General features: G+C 41.5%; 1 protein-coding gene across 4 annotated transcripts in view; it reads left to right on the top strand.

The window, feature by feature from the left end:
- Positions 1-25,297, top strand: part of CMC2 (C-X9-C motif containing 2) — a 40,745-nt gene extending 15,448 nt beyond the window's left edge. For 2 of the 4 annotated variants that reach the window (XM_062177745.1, XM_062177743.1), the window contains 3 exons: positions 3,517-3,633; positions 20,611-20,682; positions 24,680-25,297. In XM_062177745.1, the coding sequence (XP_062033729.1) occupies positions 3,553-3,633; positions 20,611-20,682; positions 24,680-24,766 (240 nt within the window). In that variant the 5' untranslated portion in view covers positions 3,517-3,552 and the 3' untranslated portion in view covers positions 24,767-25,297. Of the gene's footprint in view, positions 1-355; positions 410-3,516; positions 3,634-20,610; positions 20,683-24,679 lie in introns of those variants that run through there. The other 2 variants (XM_062177744.1, XR_009864491.1) reach the window with 2 other exon arrangements.
- Positions 25,298-25,679: the final 382 nt, after the last annotated feature.

Raw genomic sequence — 25,679 nt, 5'->3', positions numbered from 1 at the left:
CTAGAGCTCCACCGATCTGAAGCCAGGAGCTGCTTCTGGGTCTCCCACGTGGGTACAGGGGTCCAAGGACTTGGGCCATCTTCTACTGCTTTGCCAGGCCATAGCAGAGCTGGATTGGAAGTGGAACCGGTGCCCATATGGGATGCCAGCATTGCAGGCAGCGGCTTTACCCGCTAAGCCACAGTGCCTTTATCCCCCTGCCCCCCGCATCTTAACTAAGCATATGCTTAGTTCATGGTTTATATTCATAATATATACCCATCAGCACCATCCATCTTCAGAACTTTTTTCACCTTGTAAAACTGAAACTCTTTACCCATTAAACAGTAACTCCTCATTCTGCTCCTCCCTACAGCCCTGACAACCATCATCAGCTTTCTTTAACTTTTAACTACTCGAAGTACCTCATGTAAGTGATAATCATGCAGTATTTATCTCTTTGTTCCTGGCTTATTTCATTAAGTGTAATGTCCTCAAAGTTCATCTGTGTTGTAGATGTTAGAATTTCCTTTTTAAACTCTGAATAATACTCCACTGTACTTGTATGCATACTTATTTATCTGTTGAGGGACACTTGAGTTGATTGTTTTAGTTGTTATGAATAGTGTGCTACAAATATAGGTGTAGACCTTGCTTTTAAATCTTTTGGGTATATTCCCAGAAGCAGAATTGCTAGATTGTGTGGTAATTCCATTTTAATTTTTTTTTTTTTTTTTTTGGACAGGCAGAGTGGATAGTGAGAGAGAGACAGAAAGGTCTTCCTTTTGCCGTTGGTTCACCCTCCAATGGCTGCTGCAGCCTGCACATCGCGCTGATCCGAAGCCAGGAGCCAGGTGCTTCTCCTGGTCTCCCATGGGGTGCAGGGCCCAAGGACTTGGGCCATCCTCCACTGCCCTCCCGGGCCATAGTAGAGAGCTGGCCTGGAAGAGGGGCAACCGGGATAGAATCTGGTGCCCCAACCGGAACTAGAACCCGGTGTGCTGGTGCCGCAAGGCGGAGGATTAGCCTGTTAAGCCACGGCGCCGGCTCCATTTTAATTTTTTTAAAACATGAAAGGCAGAGAGAGTAAGCAGGCTCCCATCTGCTGGCTCAAACGAAATGTCTGCAATGGCCAGGCCTGGGTCAGTCCAAAGACAGGAGCTCGGAATTCAATCTAGATCTCTCAAGAACTCAACTGGTTGAGCCATCACCCGTGCCCTCCTAGGGTACCCATTAGCTGGAAATTAAAATCAGGAGTAGAGCCCTCTGATATGAGATGTGAATGTCTCAAGCTAATGTTGTTCCAGATGTCTGCCCTTCTGTTTTTAATTTTTTAATAAACTGCTATACCATTTTCCATAGCAAATATGCCATTTTATAGCCCCACAAGAGTGCACAGGGTTCTAATTTTTCTGCATCCTCTCTAGCACTTGTTTTCTATTTTGGGATAGTAGCCATCCTAATGTATGTGAGGTGGTTCCTGTGTTCTCTTTGAATTTTTAAAAGAGTAAAACGTGCTTGCGGTTTGGTGTAGTAGGCTAAGTCTCTGCCTGCGGTGCTGGTACCCCATATGGGCGGTGGTTCGCTTCCCAGTTTCTCCTTTTTCAGTCCAGCTCTCTGCTAATGGCCTGGGAAAGCAGCAGAGGGTGGCCCAGGTGCTTGGGTCCCTGTACTCATATGGGAGACCCAAGAGAAGCTCCTGATCTGGCTTTGGTCTGGCCCAGCTCCAGCTGTTTTGGCCATTTGGGGAGTGAATCAGTGGATGGAATCCCTTTCTCTCTTTCTCTCTCTCTCTCTGTAGCTATACCACTCAAATAAATAAATAAAATCTTTTTTTTTTTTTTTTAAAGAGAAACAGTTAATTGGTTCTTCCAGTAATCTTGTTGGAGTTAGAAAGAATAGGTTAAAAAAATATGTGATAAGCACTACATAAATAAAAGATACCTTCAAATTATGTTTTCTTTTTAATCTTGGCTATTCATTTTCTTTGTTAATGAATCTATTCAGTTTAATTTTCAGGATTTCAGCCTCCTGTTTTCAGTGTCATAATTTGTTTTATGGATGTATGTGCTAAATTTGGAAAAAGTTTTTTGCATTTTCTTATTTCCCTGTTTAGTTAGGTTTTCTTAGCCAGATCTTCAGAAAGCACACTAATTTATACAAATGGGAGACTGACTAGTGGCCCTTCAATACTGTCAGAGACATGAGAGTATTTCAGAAAGTTTGCAAATACATGAAATTAAAAAGTGCGAGTTTATTTTAATGTGAAATTTTTTTTGAAATCCATGCATAGCTTTGTCATAACATACATTTCCAATGTATTAATGAAAACAAACTTTTTGCACCAAAATAAACTTATACTTTTAATTCCATGTTTCCATGAACTTTTTGAACTTCCCTCATACATTTTAAAAGAATTAGTAAACCAGATCTTTTATCTAATAAAATTTTATCTGAACAACATGAGTTGTACTCAGTTTCAGGAATGTGGGAAAATTTTGACGTTGGGTTTATTAATAGGCAATCTGTTTCTGCTTGAGCGTTTATTTCCAGGATTGGCTCTCTTTGAGAGTGCTTGCTTTTTTACTTCTGAAGCTGCAGGCTTGCTTTTTTTTTTTTTTTCTTTTCTTTTTTTTTAAAGATTTTATTTTATTTATTTGAAAGTCAGAGTTACAGAGAGAGGTAGAGACAGAGAGAGAGGTCTTCCATCCGCTGGTCCACTCCCCAGATGGCTGCAATGGCCGGAGCTGCACCCATCTGAAGCCAGGAGCCGGGAGATTCTTCCAGGTCTCCCACACGGGTGCAGGGGCCCAAGGACGTGGGTCATCTTCTGCTATCCCAGGCCACAGCAGAGAGCTGGATCGGAAGAGGAGCAGCTGGGACTAGAACCAGCACCCATATGGGATGCTGGTGCCTCAGGCCAGGGCTTTAACCCGCTGCGCCACAGCACCAGCCCCTGAAACTCCAGGCTTTCTAAACACTACTGATAATTTGCTAAATATGTTTAGTCCTTGAATATGGAAGCTGAGATTCAAGTTAATAATTTGACTGAAGTCACACAACTGGTTAATGGTTAATATTCTCTTCTGATAAAGCTCATTGCGAGTTCTTACAGAAATACTTTTAGGTGGGGCTGGCGCTGTGGCACAGTGAGTTAATGCCCTGGCCTGAAGTGCCAGCAATCCCATATGGGCGCCGGTTCAAGACCCAGCTGCTCCACTTCCAATCCTGCTTTCTGCTATGGCCTGGGAAAGCAGTAGAAGGTGGCCCAAGTCCTTGGGCCTCTGCACCTGCGTGAGAGACCCGGAAGAAGCTCCTGGCTCCTGGCTTCTGATTGCCGCAGCTCCAGCCATTTGAGGCCAGTTGGGGAGTGAACTAGCATTTGGAAGACCTCTGTCTCTCTCTGCCTCTCCTCTCTCTGTGTAGCTCTGACTTTCAAATAAATAAATAAATCTTTTAAAAAATACTTCTAGGTAACATTAATATGCACATTCAGGACACTCTTGTATTTACAGGTTGCACTGCCTCTTTTTGCAGGTTGCACGGCTGTCATCCATCTCCTTTCTCCTGAAGATGCATCCTGATTTATCTCCACACTTGCACACTGAGGAATGCAACATCTTGATTAACTTGCTTAAAGAATGTCACAAAAATGTAAGAGTTCAGAACAATGATCATAAAGCAAAATGAAACTTAGGGACAGCACACTAATGTAAAATGTTTTCTCCAGTAAGGGAATGATGGTGCATCAGTAATGGGTCTAAGATTAGTGAAGGTTAGCAACTGATGTGTGTGTGACTTTTCAGAAGCCAACCTTTATGATTATTAAAAATCAAGGTTCAGTTAGGGGATTTCAGAAATGGTATGTAGTTATTGGAATCCATGTTCTTACAATAAGATGGTTTCCTTTCCTAATTATAGGGTGCTAAGAACAATTATGTTCAGCTGTGACTCTTCTGATCATAATGAATGATTCTAAGATTATTTGTTCCTTGCTACCATTCTTTGTTTAATGGTAATTGAAACATATAATTAAATGTTAACTAGATTTAATTTACAATTGGCCTAATCTGATGGATTTGTTAATGTAATGGAAATAAAATTCCGTGATTAAAATAGAAAAGCAGACCATAGTTGGAATGCATTAAATCAAGCTGATATTTTTTATAGAAGTTGAATATTTATCCTTTTTTTCATATATTTGGTGCATGGCAAGTTGTTGTAAGCAGCATTGTTGTCTTCTTTTAACATGGCATGGTACATTATTTTCCTCATGATATTCATGAACTATAAAGATATCAAACTATAATAAGTGTCACTTAAATGGGTAAAATTTAAAGACATTAAGGGAGTAAATAATACTTAACAACCTGTAAAGTCATATATTTTTAATGGTTCAAGAAGGTTTTCAATGACGTATGAGGGTATGGTAAGGAATTTGGAAAATGGAATTATAAGCTGAATTTATTTTGATGTAAAAATGTAAAATCCATTTATGTGATGTGTCTTCAAAATATTCTTGAAAATACACAGCTTATGAAATCTATGCATGGGTTTCAAATTTTCTTTGCACCAAAATAAACTTATCTTTTAGTTCCATTTTCCACAGATTTTCTGAAGTCCCCTCATCTACTTCAGACAAACTACTTTACCATACATTTAGATTAAGAATTAGGGAGGCCTGGCACTGTGGTGTATCCGGAAAAGCCACGGCCTCTAATGCTGGCAACCCGGTGGGATGTGGATTGGGTCCTGGCTGCTCTGCTTCTGATCCAGCTCCCTGCTAATGTGCTTGGGAAAGTACAGGAAGACAGCCTAAGTCTTTTGGCTGCTGCACCTGTGTGGGAGACCTGGGTGAAGCTCCTGGCTCCTGGCTGCAGCCTGGTGCAGCCCAGCTGTTGTGGCCATTTGGGGAGTGAACCAGGGGATAGAAGATCTGCTTTACCTCTGCTTTTGCCTCTGCCTCTCTGTAACTCTGGCTTACAAATAAATAAATAAATCTTAAAAAAAAAAAAAAAAAGAATTGGGAACTGTTCTTACATGCCTCCAACTTACTGACCGAACTGAAAAATGAGCCAGACTGTGTAAGTAAAACACAACTTAATTTTTTTTTTAAGTAAAATGTTTACTTTTCAAAGAGCAGCAGCTGAATAATTGTACTGACAATGCAAAATTTTTCAGTTCTATATGTGGGTCAGTTATAGGTACAGACAGAAAAGGAGTGAGGATCTGACAGAAAGAGGCACAATGGAGAGAAAGAAATTTTGTAGAATCATTTTTCAGTCTTGTAGTTGAGGATTTTGCCAATATCCTTTAAAGTGTATTTTGTTTTTCATAATGCTAGACATAAATAAGGATATTTTCATATTTATTTCCTATTAAATTAATTGAAAGGTAAGCATTTCTCAATCTTTGTTTTGAAGTAAAGTTTGTTAACTGTATGTATTTGTATGTTGCCTTTTGGGCCAAGACTTTTTAAATTGGAATCAGTGACGCATTATGTGTTTTTTCCCTTTCAAAAGCATTTCTTATAATAAAGAGACTTCTCAAATCACTGGAACTTAAAGATAGACTTCTAAAAAATTTAATGTTATTAAAGTATACTTACATTTAATAAAATGTATTTATATTAAGTGTATCCTTTGGTGAGTTTTTGACAGTTGTAAACACTCACCATCACATCTGAGATTTAAAACATTGCTCTTCAAAAAGTTCTTTGTGTCCCTAACCCTTACTTCTTAGCCTTGGTGACCACTGAAAAACTTTTTGTTAATACAGATGCAGATAAGTTTTGCTGTTCCAGAGTTTGTTGTATGTGAACTCTACATTGTATATTCTTGTATTTTGCTATACATATTTTTTGAGGTCCATACATGTTATTAGTTCATTTTTATTTCTGAGAAGTATACCATTGTATGGATATAGCACCGTTTCTTTGGCTGTCAATGGACGCTGCGGTTCTTTGTCGTTGTGCTGTTTTGAATAAAGCTGCTAAGGACATTTATGTACAAGTATTTGTGTGGACATCTTTTTATTTCTCTAGGAATGAAATGTTTAGGTCATGGGGTAAGTAGAAGTTTAACTTCCTAAGAGACTGCCAAACTGGTTTCCATTCAGTACTGTTGTGCTTTCCCACCCTCTCTCCACCCTCAGTAGTACTTGCTGTCATAAATCTTTTAAACATTATCCATTCTATGGGTATGTACTCATAATAGTAATTCATTTTTGGTTTTAAATTATATTTCCCCAGTTGCTAATGATTTTGGACATATTTTTATGTGCTTACAGGCTATACATATACAATCTTTAGTCTGCATTTACAAATGGGGTTGTTTGTCTTATGAAGTATTTTTATTGTTTGGTGTATACATCTGTGTCTGATAACTATGTTGTGAGTATTTTCTCTTGGTCTGTGCGATTCTTTTTCATTTTCAAAGAGCAGCTTATAAGTTTGGTGAGGTCCTTATATTTTTCCTTTTTGGTTTATCCTTCCTTTTCCAAGGATCTTTGTGTATTGCCTGGTCGATGTTTTCTACTAGAGTCACATGTTTTAGCTTTTATATTTAGGTCTGTGGTTGATTTCAAATTAATTTTTGTAAATGTGTGAGGTGTGAGTTGAGATTTGTGTTCTTTGTGGGTAGACAGTTGCTTCAATACCATTTGTTCAAGAGACTATACTTTCCCCACCATCTTACCTCAGTTCTGTTCCATCAATTTGTATGTTTGTTCTTAACAGTACTGCTCTTGTCTTGATTACTGTCACTTTTTAATAAGACTTTGTAGAGTTAGTGTAGCCCAACAACTAAAGCATGATTCTTCTGGATTCTCTACTTATTGACTTGAGTATTTTGTGAGATCTCTACTCTGTCTCAGAGGAACTCTTTTCACCTCCAGCCCTTGTGAGCTCTCTTTGTCAGCTGATAGTTACTAAAGTTGTTCTTGTGAGTTACATTGGCTTTGTGAAGTTTGATCCAAAATCTATGTAGATTAATGCTAGCGTGGTCAGTGACTCAAGGCAACCCCATAATAATTTTTCATGCCCCTCCCCCCCCTTTTTTAAAGGATTTATTTAGTTGGAAGGCAGAGTTAGAGAGAGAGAGGGAGAGACAGATCTTCCATATGCTGCTTTACTCCCCAAATGTCTGACTGGGGCTAGGCCAGGCTGAATCCAGGAGCCTGGAAATTTATTTGAGTCTCCCACATGGGTGGCAGGAGCCCAAGCACTTGGCCATCATCCACTGCTTTCCAGGGTGCCTTATCATGGAGCTGTAACTGGAAGTAGAGCAGCTGAGATTCAAACTGGCACTCATATGAGATGCTAGTGCTACAGGTGGCAGCTTAACCTGCTGTGCTACAGTATTGTCCCCGATTTCTTTTGCTGTGTATCTCTACCCACACACCTGCCTTAACCCTAATGTCTGCTGCTTCAGCTCAGTGAAGATCACTGTTCCTTTCTTGAGTTCTCTTTCCTTGCAGGTTTCCTGTGGTTTGTAAATGCCTCGATAGAAAGCTGTTTGTGAACTTAGGGCTCACCTTGTTTTGTTTCCTTCACTTAGGTATCATAGGCCTGCACAGTCTGTTGTCCTGTGTCTAAAAATAGTTCCTCCATGTATTTGTCCTGTTTTCTAGTTGTTGGTGGGCAGGGGCAGGCAGGGCTGGTTATTTAGTTATTCCTACATGGCCAGAGGCAGAAGATTCAAAGATGGATTTTTAGATTAATGGCACTAGGATAATTAAATAGCTATCTGGAAAAAGTTAAAATGATGCCTATACCTTATACCATACATGTGAATTAACTTAATTAACTTCAAGTGGATCAGACATCTAAGTGTCAAAAATGAAGCCATGCAAATAACTTAAGAAAACATTAGTAAATTCCTGTATAACCCACGTGTAGAGAAAGGCTATCTAGTGAGAAAAAAAGTGATCAGTTTGTTTTGTTGGACCATCTTCTCCTGCCTTCCCAGGCTGTAGCAGAGAAGTAGGTCGAAAGTGGAGTATCAGGCCGGTGCCGTGGCTCACTAGGCTAATCCTCCGCCTTGCGGCGCTGGCACACCAGGTTCTAGTCCCGGTCGGGGCACCGATGCTGTCCCGGTTGCCCCTCTTCCAGGCCAGCTCTCTGCTGTGGCTAGGGAGTGCAGTGGAGGATGGCCCAAGTGCTGGGCCCTGCACACCATGGGAGACCAGGAGAAGCACCTGGCTCCTGCCATCGGATCAGCGCGGTGCGCTGGCCGCAGCGCGCCTACCGCGGCGGCCATTGGAGGGTGAACCAACGGCAAAAAGGAAGACCTTTCTCTCTGTCTCCCTCTACTGTCCACAATGCCTGTCAAAAAAAAAAAAAAAGGAGCAGCTGGGACTCGAACCAGTGCCAATATGGGATGCTGGCACTGCAGGTAGTGGTTTTACCCCCTATGCCACAGTGGCAGCCCCAGTTTGTTTTGTTTTTTAAAGAATCACATACTTTTTGGAATAAAGGTTTTATTTTTTTAGGGGCTGGCGCTGTGGCCTAAGGGTAAAGCCATTGCCTACAGTGCCGGCATCCCATATGGGCATTGGTTCATATCCCGACTGCTCTACTTCCGATTCAGCTCTCTGCTATGATCTGGGAAAGCAGTAGAAGATGGCCCAAGTCTTTAGGCCCCTGTACCCACATGGGAGACTCGGAAGAAGCTCCTGGCTCCTGGCTTTGGATTGGCTCATCTCTGGCTGTTGTGGCCAGTTGGGGAGTAAACCAGTGGATGGAAGACACCTCTCTTTCTTTCTGTCTCTCTCTGTCTCTCTCTCTCTGCCTCTCCTTCTCTCTCTGTGTAACTCTTACTTTCAAATACATAAATAAATCTTTTTAAAAAAGTATTTTTGTATTTGAAAGGCGGAGTTACAGAGGGAGAGGGAGAGACAATCTAGTTGGGCTGATCTGAAGCTAAGAGTCAGGAGCTTCTTCCAGGTCTCCCATATGGGTGCATGGGCCCAAGCACTTGGACCATCTTCTCCTGCATTCCCAGGTATATTAGCAGGGAGCTGGATTGGAAGTGGAGCAGCTGGGACTTGAACTGGCACCCATATGGGATGCTGGCTCACAGGCAGAGGCTACACCACAGTGCCAGCCCCAAAAGTGATCAATTTAATTGCATTAGAAATACAAAGGCATTTTGTTAAACTGATAGACTGTGTCTAATATATAACACAGTGTAATGAGATGATCACCCTATGGATAATAAAGCTAGGCCCTTTAAAAGTTGAGTGGTAGAAGAGGTCAAAAATAAGAGAATGAGCAAAAGTAACAATTTACAAAGAAAAGGTGGTCTTTAAGCATATGAAAAAATGTTCTACTGCATTCAATAAAGAAAAGCAAAGTAAATACACTGAAATATTATCCCTTATCCTCAGATTGACAAAACAGGGTGAATTTGTATTCCATTTTTTTTCTAGATTTATTTATTAATTTGAAAGGCAAAGTTACAAAGAGGCAGAAAGAGATCAGTCTTCCATCTGCTAGTTCACTCCCCAAATGGCCACAACGGCAAGAGCTGAGCTGATCTGAAGCTGGGAGCCTCTTCTGGGTCTTCCACATGGGTGCAGGGGCCCAAGCACCTGAGCCATCTTCAACTGCTTTCCTAGACCATAGCAGAGACCTGGATCTGAAGAGGAGGAGCTGGGACTAGAACTGGCGCCCACATGGGATGCCAGTGCCGCAGGCAAGGATTAACCTACTGCACCAGTTCTAGTCCCGGTTGCACTGGCCCCTGAATATATATTCTATTAGCAAAGCTGTGGGAGAGGGAACCCTGACTCAGACGTTCTCAATGAGACTGCATATTGGCACAGCTTTCACAGAGGGAGAGTTTGGCAGTGTCTAGCAAAACTGCAGTGTATTTATTTGCCTGTTGATCTGTAAGTCTCACTTCTTGGAATTTGTCTTAGTATAACTCCCAAACAGTATGAAAATACATATGCACACTACCAATGCAAAGCTACTAATTGTAGCTTTGTTTTCAAATGTTTAATGTTGAAAACAACCTTTCCCAGCACAAAATGTTAAATAACCTATGGTACATCCACACAATACAGTTCTGGGCAGTTGATTTTTAAAAACAGTTTTAGATTTATAGACAAATTGTGAAGGTGGTGCACCCTTCCCATATACCCCACCCCTAGAGTCACCTATCATTAACATCTTACATTAGTAAAGAGCATTTATTTCATCTAATGAGCCAATATTAATACATTGTCATTAGTTAAAATGAATGGTTTATTCAGCTTAGGTGTTCCTTTAATGTCCATCCTCTGTTAACAGGATTCCATTCAGGATACCACAATACACTTAGCTGTGCAGGGTCCACTTGGATACTTACTCTGTTCTCTTCTTGAGATCCCTTTCCCTGCTGTGTGATTTGTAAGTTGCTTCGGTAGAAATCTAACTGAACACGGGGCTCAGCTTCTTTCTTTGATTTTTGCAGACCTGGATACTGTTGAACCCTGTGGGTCAGGTATTTGTAGAATACCCTGCTGTTTGAATGTCTTATGTTTTCTCTTTATTTGCCTAGCATAGTGTGTTTTGGGGAGAGAGACCACAGAAGTAAAATACCACATTCAGTTCCTCGTATCAAGGCTAAGTACTATCAACATGGTTTATCACTGTTGGTACTGACCTTGGTCACCTGGCTGGGTTGGGGGGTGTCTGTATTTGTCAGGTTTCCCTGTTTTAAAGTTACCCATGAATTCTGTGGAGACTTGACTCTTTCTCGTTTGCTTACTTATATCAGTATATTCTCATGTATGTTTGTTTTGTACTTTGGATTATAATCCTACACTTTGTTTTGTTGCTTAAATTGTTCCAGTTTGACCATTGGGAGTCTTGGTTGGCTCCTGTGTACAGCTCTTTAAAAAAGTTCCTGTGGTCTGACAGGGAATGACTTTCAGGATACAGTTTGTGAAAAGAATGAAAATGCAAGAGTGTTTATAATACTCTAGCATCTGTGTTTTAAAAAACAGGAAAGGATAAGCAAAACCTACTTGTATTTCCTCATTTGTGCAAAAGGAAACAAGTTAAACAATAAATGAGCCACATTACCTTCTAAGCAATGGGTAGGAGCAGGGGGAAGAGGAAGAAGGGAGTGACACTTTCCTCATTATATTTGTGTAGTGTTTACTGTTTGAATTTTGTTGGTGTTTTCACATGTTAAAAAAAAAAGATGGGAAAAAAACTCAAAAATGGGCTGTAAACAAAACCAAATGAACCTAACTCTATTTCCAGTGAGTTATCTAATCATATTAAAAGAGAAAATGAACTAATTCAAGTAATTTGAACATAGGTCAAAGAGAAAAAGAGCTATTAGATTTTGTGTTTATAATGGCATGGATAAGCGATTTTGAAGCTGGCTTCTGTGTATTACAGGGTTGAACAAACAAGAAATTTGTATTGTAGGTGATAGGTTTCTCACTGTTGTAAATATGAAAGAAGAAAGGCGAATTTATTAGAATTTGAGGTGTCTTTGTGAACTCATGGTTTTTAATATAAGATATAGAGTATATGTGTAAGCGTGTATGTGTTCAAAAAGTTCATGGAAAATATGTATTGAAAAATTGGCATGTGCACAAAATTTTTACACAGAAAACCCTTTTAATTCCATTTAATTTTTCACAAACTTTTTGAATATGTGTGTATGTATGTGTGTATGTCTGTTTTCTCCAGTAGTGATAAACATACCTATACCCAGACTTTGATTTCTAAATACCAAACTATTCTCTGGTAAAGAGAAACAGGGATCCTTGGAGAAAGAGTAGATTCTAGAGCTGGAGTTGGGAAAGAATAAGAAACTAAAACATCTTGTAGCAGAGGTAAGACATTAAAGAATGATAGGGAGTCTCAAAAAGATGGGGGCTAGCTTGAAGGGACTCCTGCTGGCCAGAAATGGGTCAGAACATTAAAGTAATGAAAATAACATAAATTGAATCAAAATCTGTGCGTTCAAACTCATAAAAATACGTAAGTGGACAAAAAGGGAAATTTTTCTTTAGAAAGCCAGCTAATAAATTAAAAAAGGAATGCTGAAATTAGAAAGCCATTCATTATTTCATAACTGTTGTGGTAATAATTCAATCAAGAATCATTAATACATCCTGATACTCATGGATGAAAAGTTCAAGGAATAATAGGATAATTCTATGCTCTCAAATCGTCTCTCTGTATTAATAATTACTGAGAGAAAACTAATAACTGTACAGTGGAGAATCTTGGCAGTTGCTCCTTACCCAGGCAGTCGTAGTTAGCACCAGTAACGGGACAAGTTATCATGTGCCTCTTGCTGTGATACACTTGAGATTACGTCTGTGATATTAAAATCAAATTGCCTGAATTATGTGAAGAAACCATGCAAACCCATGTGAGGAAAATTCTGCAAAATGACTGACCTGTACTCTTAATATGTCAAGGTAATGAAAAAGAGATGGTCTTTTTCAGACCAAGACCAAAGATAGCTCAGTACAGTGATGATTCTGGATAGGACCATGGACCAGGAAAAAAACTGTTTTTCTCTTGCATAAAGATATTATTAGGCCAACTGATGAAATCTGAATAAGGTCTATTAGATTAGATGTTATTTTTATATTAATGTTAATTTTCTGATTTCAATCGCTATATTGGAGATTTATCCTGGCTTTTGTAGGAAAGATGTTTACATTCAAAGGAATGTAAATCTGCATCTTAATTGGTAGGTTCAGAAGAAACACTTGGGTATGTATGTAAGAGAACCAGACAAATGTGGTCAAGTGGTAACATTTGGGAATTCTTCATACTGCTTCTACACCACTCTGTAAGTTTGGGATTGACTAAGAAAATTTAAAAATATGCTTCTGCTTTATCATCCCAGAAAATAGTTCAATGACATCTTATTTATCCTGTGTCATCAAGAGATGTTTTACCTAAGTGATATTTCCAAATATTTGTGCCTTTAAAGCATTAATTTTATGAGGAGGGCACGGCCTTTGATTTTTTTTTTTTTTTTTGATAGAGTTAGAGACAGAAAGGTCTTCCTTCTGTTGGTTCACCCCCTAAATGGCCGCCACAGCTGACATGCGCCTATGCGAAGCCAGGAGCCAGGTGCTTCCTCCTGGTCTCCCATGGGGTGTAGGGCCCAAGCACTTGGGCCATCCTCCACTGCACTCCCGGGCCACAGCAGAGAGCTGGACTGGTAGAGGAGCAACTGGTACAGAACTGGCGCCCCAACCGGGACTAGAACCCAGAGTGCCGGTGCCGCAGGCAGAGGATTAGCCTAGTGAGCTGCGGCACCGGACTGATTTTGTTTTTAAACATTATAGTGAACCACACAGAAAAGAAAAGTGCACACATTCTAAATACCTGGCATAATGAATTCTCACAAATTTACATACCCATTTTCCCAGCACCTTGGCTATGCAACATCATCACCTTGTGTTCTTTGCCAATCACTGCCCTCTAAGGACAGCCAATGGATATTATAACTCTTAGCAGTAGAGTTTAAGGCCTTTTTATTTTTTTAAGACTTATTTATTCATTTGAAAGAGTTACACAGATAGGAGAGGCAGAGAGAGAGAGAGGTCTTCCATCCGATGGTTCACTTCCCAATTGGCCCCAACGGCCGGAACTATGTTGATCCGAAGCCAGGAGCCAGGAGCTTCTTCTGGGTCTCCCATGCGGGTGTAGGGTCCCAAGGACTTGGGCATCCTCCGCTGCTCTCCCAGGCCACAGCAGAGAGCTGGATCAGAAGTGGAGCAGCCGAGTCCGGCACCCATATGGGATGCCAGTGCTTCAGGCCAGGGCGTTAATCCATGGCGCCACAGCACTGTGGGTTCATTTGTTTGTTTTCTTGAAAGGCAGAGAAACGGGATAGGGGGTGAGGGTGGAAGGGGGAGAGATTTTCAATTCACTGGTTCCCTCCCCAGGTGGCCACAAAAGCCAGGGCTGGACCAGACCGAAGCCAGGAGCCAGAATTCCATCCTGGTATGCTAAGTGGGTGGCAGGTGCCCAAGTACTTGGACCATCTTCTGTTGTCTTCCCAGATGCTCTAGCAGGCAGCTGGATGAGAAGCAGAGCAGCCAGGACTTGAACTGGCGCCCTGTTTCAGGACACTGGTGGCAGCTTAACATGCTGCACCAGAATTCCGGCCCCGAGGGTTTAGTTTCACCTGATTTTGTCTTTGACACAAATGGAAATGTAGCATATGCACATGTCTGTAAAAATTTTTGATAAAAGTTCAGACTTTCAACCTATTTTCTTGAATTCTCTGAGCATGGTAAATAACACAAACTTAAGACCTCACTTGTTTAATGGGTAAAATGAATGGATTAAATTACCTTAGTCTGAATTTTTGTGTGATTCTGCTTTTAATCTTTTTTGTTGATTGGGCTTTCACTGTGAATGCCCCTCTTTGCTGGAATGCTGCCCTGCTCTCTGGTCTTCTTGAAGTACATGACCACTTTACCTCCACATAGCTCCAGCTGGCTGTGCTTTGATTGTTCTTCTGTGGCCTTTGTAGCCAAGAGGCCAGCTCTGTGGCCATCACTATCCATGTGCTTCTTCTGATCTACTGGCCTGTTTTGCCTACATTTGTCAGAAAACCTCAGATTATTTAAGTTAGAATACAGAATTTAGAACAGCTGTTTTTTTTCAAAGCTATTGAAACTTCTTATGTATTTTTTTCAGATTTATAAAGTAATATATATCATTGTAGATAGTATAAAAACCTGGGCAAGTGTAATACAAATAAAAAATACCTTTTATTCTGTCTCCCAGAGATCAGTTGAGTTTATCCAGCATTTTTTAAAAAAATATTTTTAAGATTTATGTTACCTTATTTGAAAGAGTTACAGAGAGGCAGGGACACAGAGAAAGAGTCTTCTATCCGCTGCTTCACTCCCCAAATGGCTGCAACGGCCAGAGCTGAGCCGATCCAAAGCCAGGAGCCAGGAGCTTCTTCCGGGTCTCCCACATTGGTGCAGGGGCCCAAGGACTTGGACCATCTTCCACTGCTTTCCCAGGCCAAAGCAGAGACTGGATAGGAGAGAAGCAACCAGGACTCAACCGGTGCCTACATGGGATGCTGGCAGTGCAGGTGGCGGCCCCTTACTTATTTTGAGAGGTAGAGATAGGGAGAGAAAGAAAGAGAGGTCTTCCATCTGCTGGTTGATTCACCCAGAGGCCGCAGTGGCTGGAGCTGAGCCGTTCAGGAGCCAGGAGCCAGAAGCTTCTTCCACGTCTCCCATATAGGTGCAGGGATCCAAGCATTTGGGCTATCTTCCACTGCTTTTCCAGGCCATAGCAGAGAGCTGGATCAGAAAAGGAGTAGCCGGGACTCAAACCAGCACCCATATGGGATGCTGGTGTTAACAGGTGGGGGCTTTAACCTGTGCCACAGCACCAGCACCCTCCAGCATTTTTTTTATATCTTCACTTTTTTGTTAATTTTTTAAGATTATTATTATTATTATTATTTTAATTCTTATTTTATTTGAAAGAGTTACACAGAGAGAGGAGAGGCAGAGAGAGAGAGAGAGAGGTCTTCCATCTGACGGTTCACTCCCCAATTGGCCACAATGGCTGGAGCTGCGCCAATCCGAAGCCAGGGGCCAGGAGCTTCTTCTGGGTCTCTGACGTGCGTGCTGGGACCCAAGGACTTGGGACATCTTCTGCTTTCCTAGGCCATAGCAGAGAGCCGGATCGGAAGTGGAGCAGCTGGGTGTTGAACTGGCGTCCATATGGGATGCCAGCGCTTCAGGCCAGGGTGTTAACCTGCTGCACTGCGGCGCCAACCCCATATCTTCACTTTTTCCTTTGTCTTCTTCCTATTAGTAGCATTTTAAAATGCCCACATCTTTTCTGCCCTGAGAAAATTAATACATAAATCCCTTCCCATGTTCCCAGCCTTCTAAAATTGTTTGCTTCCCTTTCAGAAAAAACTATTGAAAGAGTACTTGTTTTCCTCCTCTTTTCAAGTTTGGCTTCTACCTTTACTGGGTTCCTAAAATGGCCAATTGGCATAGCAGTTTAGATGCCACTTGAGATGCCGCCATTGCATATTGGAGTGTGTGGGTTCGAGTCCCAGCTCTGTTCCTGATTCCAGCTTCCAGCTAATGCTCATCCTGCAAAGCAGCAGGTGTCCCTGCTGCCCCAGAATTGGGTTTCCGGGTCCTGGCTTTGGCCTGGTTCAGCTCTAGTTGTTGCAGATATTTGGAGAGTGAACCAGCAGATGGGAGCTCCCTATGTGTGTGTCTCCCTCCCTTCCTCCCTGCCTTTCAGTCTCAGATAACTAACAGATGACATCAGTCTGACGGTATTGTTGCTCAAATGAGTGGGCATTTTCAGTTGTTAGCTCACTTTTCTCCCAGACAGTGTTTGATTCCTTCTCAAGACAGGCTTCCACAATCTTCTCCTGTAGCCTTCTTTTCCCTGGTTTTCTCTGTGTTCCTTTGGCCACTCTTCAGCTTCCTTGGAAGGATCCTTTCTAAGCCTGTTTTTCAGGCTACACCTTCCTGGAAAAATTCGTTTGTTCCTATGGTGGTTTCCGTAATTCAGATCTCCTTATCTCTGGCTCAGATTTCTGAGTTCCAAGTCTGTTTATCTCAATTACATAGTTCTACAAATAAACTCAACATGTTCTGGCACAACTTCTGTCTATCATATCTTTCTGTTTGAGAGAGAGAGAGAGTGAGAGTGAGTGAGTGTGTGTGTGTGTGTGTGTTTGTGTAAGGTCTCATCTGGCTTACTTCCCAAATGCCTGCAAACCAGGCTGAATCCTGGAACAAGAACTTATTCCTGGGTTTCTGCTCAATCCAGGCCTTAAGCAGGAACCCAGCTACTTGAGCCATCACAGCTACCCTAGGGTCTACAAAGTAGGAATCTGGAGTCAGGCGCTGGCATCCAACCCAGAGGCTACAACGTGGAATGCAGGCATCCTAACTGATAGGGCAAATTCCCATCCGTTATGTCTTTTTAAAAAACCTCGTCTTTCTATTTTAGTGGATGAAATGTACTTGTGTGAGCCAGAGACCAGGGTCATCTTTAATTCCTGTCATGTGTGAGCACTCACCAAGGGCCCTCCTTGCTCTGTTCTTCACTCCATTGCCAGTGCCTCTAATGTAGTCCAAGCCAAGGGTATCCATCTCAGGCCACCTGTAAATGACTTCCATCTGGTTTCCTGAGCATTTTGTCCTCTTTGTCCAGATCTGCTCTCCACACTGCGTCTAGAGTGATCTTTGAAAAGTAAGTTTAATCAATCATTGCTCCTCTTAAATGGCCTTCTTGGGCCCATAGGAAAAAAAAATCTAAAGACTTATTTGTTTGAAAGGCAGAGTGACAAAGAGATATATCTTCTATCTACTGGTTCACTTCCCAGGCCCCTGCAACAGCTGGACTGAGCTGGGCAGAAAGCAGGAGTCAGAAACTCCATCTAGGGGCTGGTGCCGTGGCTCACTTGGTTAATCCTCCACCTGCGGTGCCGGCATCCCATGTGGGCACCGGGTTCTAGTTCTGGTTGCTCCTCTTCCAGTCCAGCTCTCTGCTGAGGCCTGGGAAGGCAGTGGAGGATGGCCCAAGTGCTCGGCCCCTGTACCCGCATGGGAGACCAGGAGGAAGCATGTGGCTCCTGGCTTTGGATCAGCACAGCGCGCTGGCCATAGCGGCCATTTTGGGGGTGAACCAGTGGAAGGAAGACCTTTATCTCTGTCTCTCTCTCACTGTCTATAACTCTATCAAAATAAAAGAAAAAAAGAAACTCGATCTAGGTCTTCTACCAATATGGCAGGAACCCAAGTACTTGGACCTTTATCTACTGCCTCCCAGATGCATGAGCAGGAAGCTGGATTGGAAGCAGAGGCTGGACTGCATCCCAGGCACTCCTATAAGGGACGTGGGTATTCCAAATGGTAGCTTAACATGCTTCGCCACAACACCCACCCCAGACAGAAATTTAAATTCCTTGCTTTGTGTTTCAAAGTCTTCACAAAACTGGTCCCCTCAGAGCTCCTTAGGCTTCGCCACTCTCCCACTACTCCCTCCCTGTCATTCCTGTGTGCTTTTCCTGCAGCCACCCTGGAGAACGTCGTTTCTCCCACTGTACTTGCTTTTTCCTTTGCAGAACCTAGAACATTTCTCACTGTCTCCACTTAGATTTGCTAAACCAGGCCGTACCTTTTCCTTTGGTCTTCCTCAGCCTGATTGGCCATTTCGTCTCTCTTTCCTGGCCTGGCTTCTTTTGGCACAATCGCTCCGTCCTTCACAGCGCCATGCCTGATACATTTCCTACTGCATGGCAGCTATTCTCACTCTTTTTGGTCTTGGGACTCCTTTACCCTCTTAAGCATTGTTAAGGACCCCAAAGAGCTTTTGTTTATGTGGGTGATAGCTACTAATACTGGGTGAATATAAATGAAAGCTGAGAAATTTTAAAAGTGAATCTTTTAATTAATGTTGACATTTTTCATAAATATTTTATTTCTCAAAATGGAAAAACAGTGAAAAGAATGGCCTAGCTTTTGCATCTTGGCAATTGTCTCATATGTCCAAATAAATAGAAGACAGCTGTGATCTCATAGCTGCCTCTCCTTTCAATCTGTTGTGATATTACACTTCAGGTAGCCTCTGGAAAAGTCTGCTGGACTCATCTGAGAAGAAGAAATGAAGCTCAACAAATAAGGCCTCTGACTTAGCGGGAAAATAGTTTTCACTGTGTGCATCCCTGAAAAGGTCTTAGGAACCTGTAAGGGTCTTTGATCTATGCCACTGCTTTATGGCAATTGTTTCACTAATGTTTCCCTGACTGTGCTGTGAGAGAAGGTCCAGGTCCACCTTGCTCACGTTGTGTTCCTAGCAGCTGGGACATTGTTCTCCATGGGAAGGGCTCAGATGCTGGTATCCAGTGATCAGATGCTCAGTTGGTTTGGTTCCCCAGGCAGCAGGCAGTAGAAATTTCTGCCTAGTGTGCATAAGAGAATTGCAACCCACAGGCATTTCTTGTTCCAGTTTGTTTCACTGGGGTACTTTGGGTTAAACATATCTTACATAATGGCACAAATGCATAAATCTTTTTTTTTTAAAGATTTATTTATTTACCTAAGAGGCATAGTTACAGGGAGAGAAAGGGAGAGGCAGAGAAGAGCAGTCTTCCATTTACTGGTTCACTCCACAAGTGGACACAACAGCTGGAGCTGAGCCAATCCAGAGCCAGGAGCCAGATCTTACTCTGGGTCTCCCATATGAGTGCAGGGACCCAAGCACTATCTACTACTTCTTTCCCAGGCCATCAGCAGGGAGCTGGATCAAAAGTGGAGCAGCCGGGACTCGAACTGGCGCCCATATGGGATGCCAGCACCACAGATGTATAACCTACTACACCACAGGGCAGGCCCCACAAAAGTGTAATTCTCATTTGAGATCCATTAATGTTGAGGGTAAAGGAAATATAATTTATTTTAGATATATGGATGTGGGATTATATGTGAGATACTGTCCTGCATCCTAAAAATCTGATTCTTCTGTTATCTCTGCTTGACTAGGAGTCAAAAATGCATTGTCCCTGTTTGTTTTAAAAGAAGTAGTTTAGGAAAAATACATAAAAAACATTTATTCTTGAAACGACCACTAGGTAAGAAATAGATCTTTATCTTAAATGCATGTCAGGAAGACTCTAACCATTTATTTAATGTGAACCTGAAAAATGCTTTTCTAAGGTAGCAGTGAAGTGCAAAAAAAAGAAATAGCACGAGGCATAGGTTACTGGTTATGTGTTTTGTGGTTTCCATGAAATCCATAATTAGGAAGGAAAGGAAAATATGTCTATTAGAACTATGACTTCAGCATTTGTGGCATGTCATTATAACAGATCACCATGCTCTCCTGCTTGCCCTTAAAAATCATGAAGGGCAAATGCACTAATTATGTTCCTACTAAAATTCAGGTTCTAGCTTCTGGCTTCATCTTAACCTGCTTTAAAGCCCTCATTCTTTTTGCTGTGGTGGTAAGATAGTCATTGCACTTGGAATCACTGGGAGACTTACTTTTGTTTTTTCCACAAAGCTGACTTTAACTTCGGAAACAGATTTTCTGTATTGTGAGCTAGTGGCTTACATCTATGACCCGGACAGACCGTCTGTTGGTAGTGCTGTGTGTCTGCTGATGCTTTGAGTGGGCGCAAATGAGAAAATAACTGTGGTACCAAGCATCTTATTAAACAGCCTTGTTTACAGGATCAAATTTTTGCTAGTGATGTGAATTTGTCTTTCTACATGTCAATGGGGCCACGTTGCAGATTGCTACAGCTAGCCATAATTGCAGATGTACTGTGCTTTTAACATGCTTCTTTCTGCTGTGTCTCTGTGACGTGTTAATGGTTTAGTAAGCCTCTCTTTTTATCCAGGAAAAGGTCTTGTTTTCTGTTTCTACCTATAGACCATTTAATCCTCATTTATAGGAAGGACCAGGATAAGGCTGTTTATTTTTATGTTTTGATTTTATTTTTATGTTATGATTTAATTGTTATTTACTTACTAACAAAGTGCCACAGTGAACTCATTCTCATAGGAATAGGTACTTAAATTCTGTGTGCCAGGGGCCTTGACATATTTTGGGATGAAATATTTTACCCTTTTTCTTCCTTCTAGCACAACATTCTGAAATTTTTTGGCCATTGCAACGATCTTGATCGGGAAATGAGAAAATGTTTGAAGAATGAGGTAAGAAAAATGTTGAAGGATGGAAATGGCTGAACAGAACATTTTTGAATGTTATATATATTGTAGCCATTATTAAAAATCTACTCCCCCCAATTTTAGTATAACAGAGAATTGACGCCTCCCCTCTCATCTATCTCCATCTCCATCTAATCTCCCTCTAAAATGAAGAGGAATGAAAGCCTTTTCTGGGGCCAGTTTGAGAACATCACTGTTCTTTTGCTGTGTACACAAATGATGAAAACTTCCTTGTTATAGTCATGGTAACTCATCCTGATGAACTTTAAGCTTTGGAAAATTGAATCTCTGGTCAGCAGACCTATGTGAATGAGTTGCAAGCTCATTAGCAGGTGACAATCTCTCTGGGCCTCAGTTTCCTTGTGTAAAATAGGGAGGCTAGACTTAGGCTCTTCCCAGCTTTCATGGTGTGAATGTGGTTGTGGTTTAATAGTTTAAATTTGCTGTGTGCACTTGGTAGGGTTTGATTTGTTTGGGAAGACTGTCAGCTCCTGAATGTGGCTGTAGGCTATGGCTTGGACTTTGGCAAATGGCCAGGTGCCTGGTTCTTTTTTACCAGGTACTGCTAACCAAGCAGAACGCATATTAAACTTTTGAATGGAAATGTAATTTCATTTCTGTTTCTTTGCATCAGTTTACTCTGTGTCCAGAGCCTTTTAAAAATATGTGAAGACCAAGAAGAGAGAAAAGCACTTAAAATATATCATGTCTAAAAGGCTGAATTCAGTTTTTCTTCTTCTGCATTTTGGATTTTTTTTTTTTGTTAGTCTTGGATTGAAAGGCTTAAGTATGGAATTTGACGTTGTCCAGAATCTTCCTGTATTTTGTGTGTTTTCCACTGTGGGGCTTTCTTTTTCTCTCTGGAATCCCTTTCTAGTGTGATGCTTATCTTTACTGTTTGAAGGACTCTGGAGTTCTGTGAAATGTGTGCCTGCATTAGTATGATTTTTGAAAAACAGTTTTTCTTCACATAAGAAGACTAGAAACTAAACCCAGGGCCGTATTCCTGTTAGTAAGGAAAGTAAGCTTATGACAAAATAAAACCCATACTGTTTTATTTGATATAGCTGTTTGTTTATTGGTTTGCCACATGCTTTGGTTGTGTAAGATAGCTTTTCTCCTGTATTGACATTTTTCCCCTCATGTAGTTCAGTAATTTTGCTATTGCTTTGGTGATTAGATTTTCATAGGAGATTTTCTCTCTAGCTGGTCCCAAGCTCCGTTAGTGACTATTTGGTACAATGTTGTAGATATTTTAATTTTGTCTGAGTTTGTTTTTGTTTTCATACAGATTTGCTTGTTTTCTCCATGACTTATTTTCTAGGTCCTCTTTGTAGTTTTTTTATTGCTTCATTATCTCTTTCATAAATTTTTTTTCTTTTCTATTATTTGGGAGAGGTAGATTTACAGACAGTGAGAGGGGGAGACAGAGGGAAACGTTTTCCATCCACTGGTTCACTCCCTAAATGGCCACAATGGCCAGAGCTGAGCTGAACTGAAGCCAGAAGCCAGGAGCTTTTTCCAGGTCTCTACGTGGGTGCAGGGGCCCAAGGACTTGGACTGTCTTCTGCTGCTTTCCCAGGCCATAGCAGAGAGCTGGATTGGAAGAGGAGCAGCCGGGACTCGAACCAGTGTCCTTATGGGATGCCGGCACCGCAGGCAGGGGATTAACCTACAGCACCACGGCTCCGGACTCCATAAATGTTTTTCTTTCTGTTCTTTCACTCTAAATCCTCTGAGCCTGTGCTCATTTATTTCCCTTCCACACCTAAATACTTGGTTCAGAAAATTTCCTCCTGTTCCTTCCTTCCTTTCTCATCAGAATCCTTCATTCCATGAGGGTTTGTCCCCTTTTTTCCAAGCCTCTCTGTGAGCCATATCCCTTCTTTTGTTCTTCATATTGAAATAATCATTAGTATTACTTCTGCAGCATCCTTGTTTTTGTCCTCTTAGTTGGTTTGTTTTTGGTTAGTTGACTTTCCATTCCATCTGTATTGTTGGGTGGCGTTTTGTTAGTAACTTTATGTTCAGCCTTTTTTTTTTTTTTTCTTTTAAAATTCAGGGACCTTCTTGAATTCCTTTGGAGATGGCTTCACATATATTTTGTTGGCCTGCTGCAAGGTATTATCTTCAGAAAACTTACCTTTATGATCCTCCTCCCAGCCTGAGTGCTGGGAGCCATCAGGATACGTGATTAAAGATAGAGCCCTGATGGTCTCATGTGTCTTTCCGTGTTCTAGGGTAGTGTTTTGTGTCTATTCATGCCAACAGTCTTAGGAAATTTAATGTATGACAGATACTAAGAATGATTTGAGTTGAAGGGACCTGATGACTCATCTGTAATTGAAAGTAGCTTTTTGATGAGAAAAAAAAAGTTTGATAACTATCATTCCTAAAGATCTGTAGCATCCTCAACTTTTGACCTAGAAAAACTTCTTAAAGATTAACCAGCCCGTCTTCATATGAAGTTACTGGCCCAGAAGAGTAAAGAAAACTCAGTCTCGAATCTCCACACAGGTCAGCCTCAGGAGTAGGGGAAGATACTCCAGTCAAGTTCCTGCCACTAATCTTTCTTCTCTGTGGCTTCTGTTTTTCCAGCTCCTAAAAGACACTGATGGTCAAATGTTCACATACTCTTGGCTTCTTCTAGTTGAATTTTTTTTGAAGATTTATTTATTTACTTGAAAGGCATAGTTACAGAGACAGAGAGATCTTCCATTTGTTGGCTCAGTCCCCAACTGGCCACAAAGGTTAGGGCTGGCCAGCCAAGGCTGAAGCCAGGAGCCAGGAAGTTTTTCCAGATCTCCTACATGGGTGCAGGGATCCAAGAACTTGGGCCATCCTCTGCTGCTTTCCCAGGCACATTAGCAGGGAGCTGAATTGGAAGTGGAGCAGCCAGAACTCAAACCGGTGCCCAGTTTTGCGATGCCGGTTTTGTAGGCAGCGGCTTTACCCTGCTTGCCCCTCTGTTAGAATCTACTCTTCATCTTTTCCTCTTCTATCCAGGGGAAAACTCATCCACCTTAAAATTTGTATTGGTGTGCATACTGTCAGCATATAAATGTGTGCATGTATAAACACATTCAAATTTCTCTGTTTCAGACATAGATTAGTAGCAGTTTGAGGAAATCCGAGTGCTTTTTTTAAGTGCTAGACTCTGTGCTAACCTGCATTTAGAGCCAGTGGATATAGAAACCTAAGAGTTGAGGCAGAACCAGGTGTGAGGTCTGTTCTTGATGAAACAATCCTGGTTCAACTGACTGTAAATTTCCATAAGAGCTGAGGATTATATGGTTGCTAAGAGCCTTTTACTCTCATAAATACAGAAATATGATGTGGCCAGGTCATGAGAACTAGCCCACTGTAATCCATGTCTATTAGACTACATTTAGAGCACTGTGTTTGATGCTGTTTGTGATTTTTTATACGGAACATCAAAGTGCTTTCTAAAATAAAAGTCTTTTTATAGATAAACTGTCAGAAGACAAAAGCTGTGCTCTGTGGAACAGTCATAGAAACCAGCAGTGTTCAGCCTGAAAAACAGAGAGTGAGTGGATTCTCTATAGTAAGATAGTTTAAGATCCAAGCAGGCAAGAAGACACACTTGTAGAAGACAATAGGAGATTTACATGTAAATGTTGGAACAAGAACAGGCCATCTGTCATGGTAGTGGGCCCTTGTCACTAGAAGTGCTCAGCAGAGGCTGGGGGGCAGCTCATCCGTTTTAGACAGTGATTGAATTCGTGTTTTGGGAGGAAATTGATTTGACAAATATTTATCTGCCTATGAGGATGTAGATGCTGTATTATGCTGAATGAATGAAGTGGTACTAGGTATCTGTCCGCTAAGGTCACTGTTGGCTACCTTAGGTTCAGTGAAATACAAGACAAGAATTTTGTCCATGAAAACGTTTATTATTTAACTTAACTGATGTAATGGTGATGTAATCTGCTGACTCTTCTCTCCCCCTTCTTCCTTCCAGTATATGCAGAAGAGGATGAAGAGCAGGGAGCATGGCAATGCGATGAGAAAGAGACTTTCTAATGCTCCAGAGGAATCTGAAAAATAAATCATGTTTTCACTGAATGCCTGGCAGAGAGAAGACCTGAGACTCCAGTTTGAGAGCCAAAACAGTCCTCTCTCATTTGGTCTCAAGAATCCTCTGACTGGAAAGTGCCCTGTGAGAAACAGAACCATGGAGAAACACGAAAACCTGGATTCTGAATATCTGTCGGGCAGAGTCTTCAGTACCATCTCGCTTCTGTTGACAAACCCAGCTTCCACCATGTTTCTTTCCTTTGTCTACAGCCAGTTAATATTTGAGTAACTTATCTCCTTCAATAAAATATTTTCTTTGAATCATTGTTTCTCCTTTGTCTTGGACTCTCCTGGAATTAGGGCAAAATGGAGCTGTTTGCCTTCCCATTTTCACAATGTGGCAATTACGAAGCATAAACATTGAAGACACAAGCTGGAGCAACAAGAATTTTGGTGGTAATCCTTGCCACACTGACTATATGAAAATGCTCCATGTTACTGTTTTTAAAGAGCTGTTTTCTAAAATATCGAATGTTTATGATTAACATTAATAAAACTGCATCTGGTTAGAATTTAAGTCTTGGACGATTTTGCTTCCCTGTTGGGTTGAGTGCGCCCACCCTGGGTGCCAGTTAATTCCTGGGCATCAAGCGAAGGCCTGCAAAGGCTCCTCCTCCCGTTAGCAGCTCCAGCAGTCATCTTTCCAGGATTCTTTCTGTCAGATGCTTCCAAGACCTGTGACCAGCAGTTCAGAACTTGGTCTTGTCACATAAGGTGTCAAGGTGTCAAAGGTCAGGCTGAATGGTGGGCTTCTTCTGTATGTAATGTCCAGCCTGAGGCCTCGTTGGTGTTGGTGTTTCACAAGGGATCTCCTCGTTGAACACAGAAGCTGGACATTTGCTTAGCATGTCAGTTACAACAGACAAGACCAGACACGGAGGGAT

Source organism: Lepus europaeus, chromosome 19 (genome assembly GCF_033115175.1).
Source record: "Lepus europaeus isolate LE1 chromosome 19, mLepTim1.pri, whole genome shotgun sequence".
NCBI classification, from domain to species: Eukaryota; Metazoa; Chordata; class Mammalia; order Lagomorpha; family Leporidae; genus Lepus; species Lepus europaeus.
Note: the sequence above shows the minus strand (reverse complement) of the source record. Positions and strands in the feature narration are given on the sequence as shown.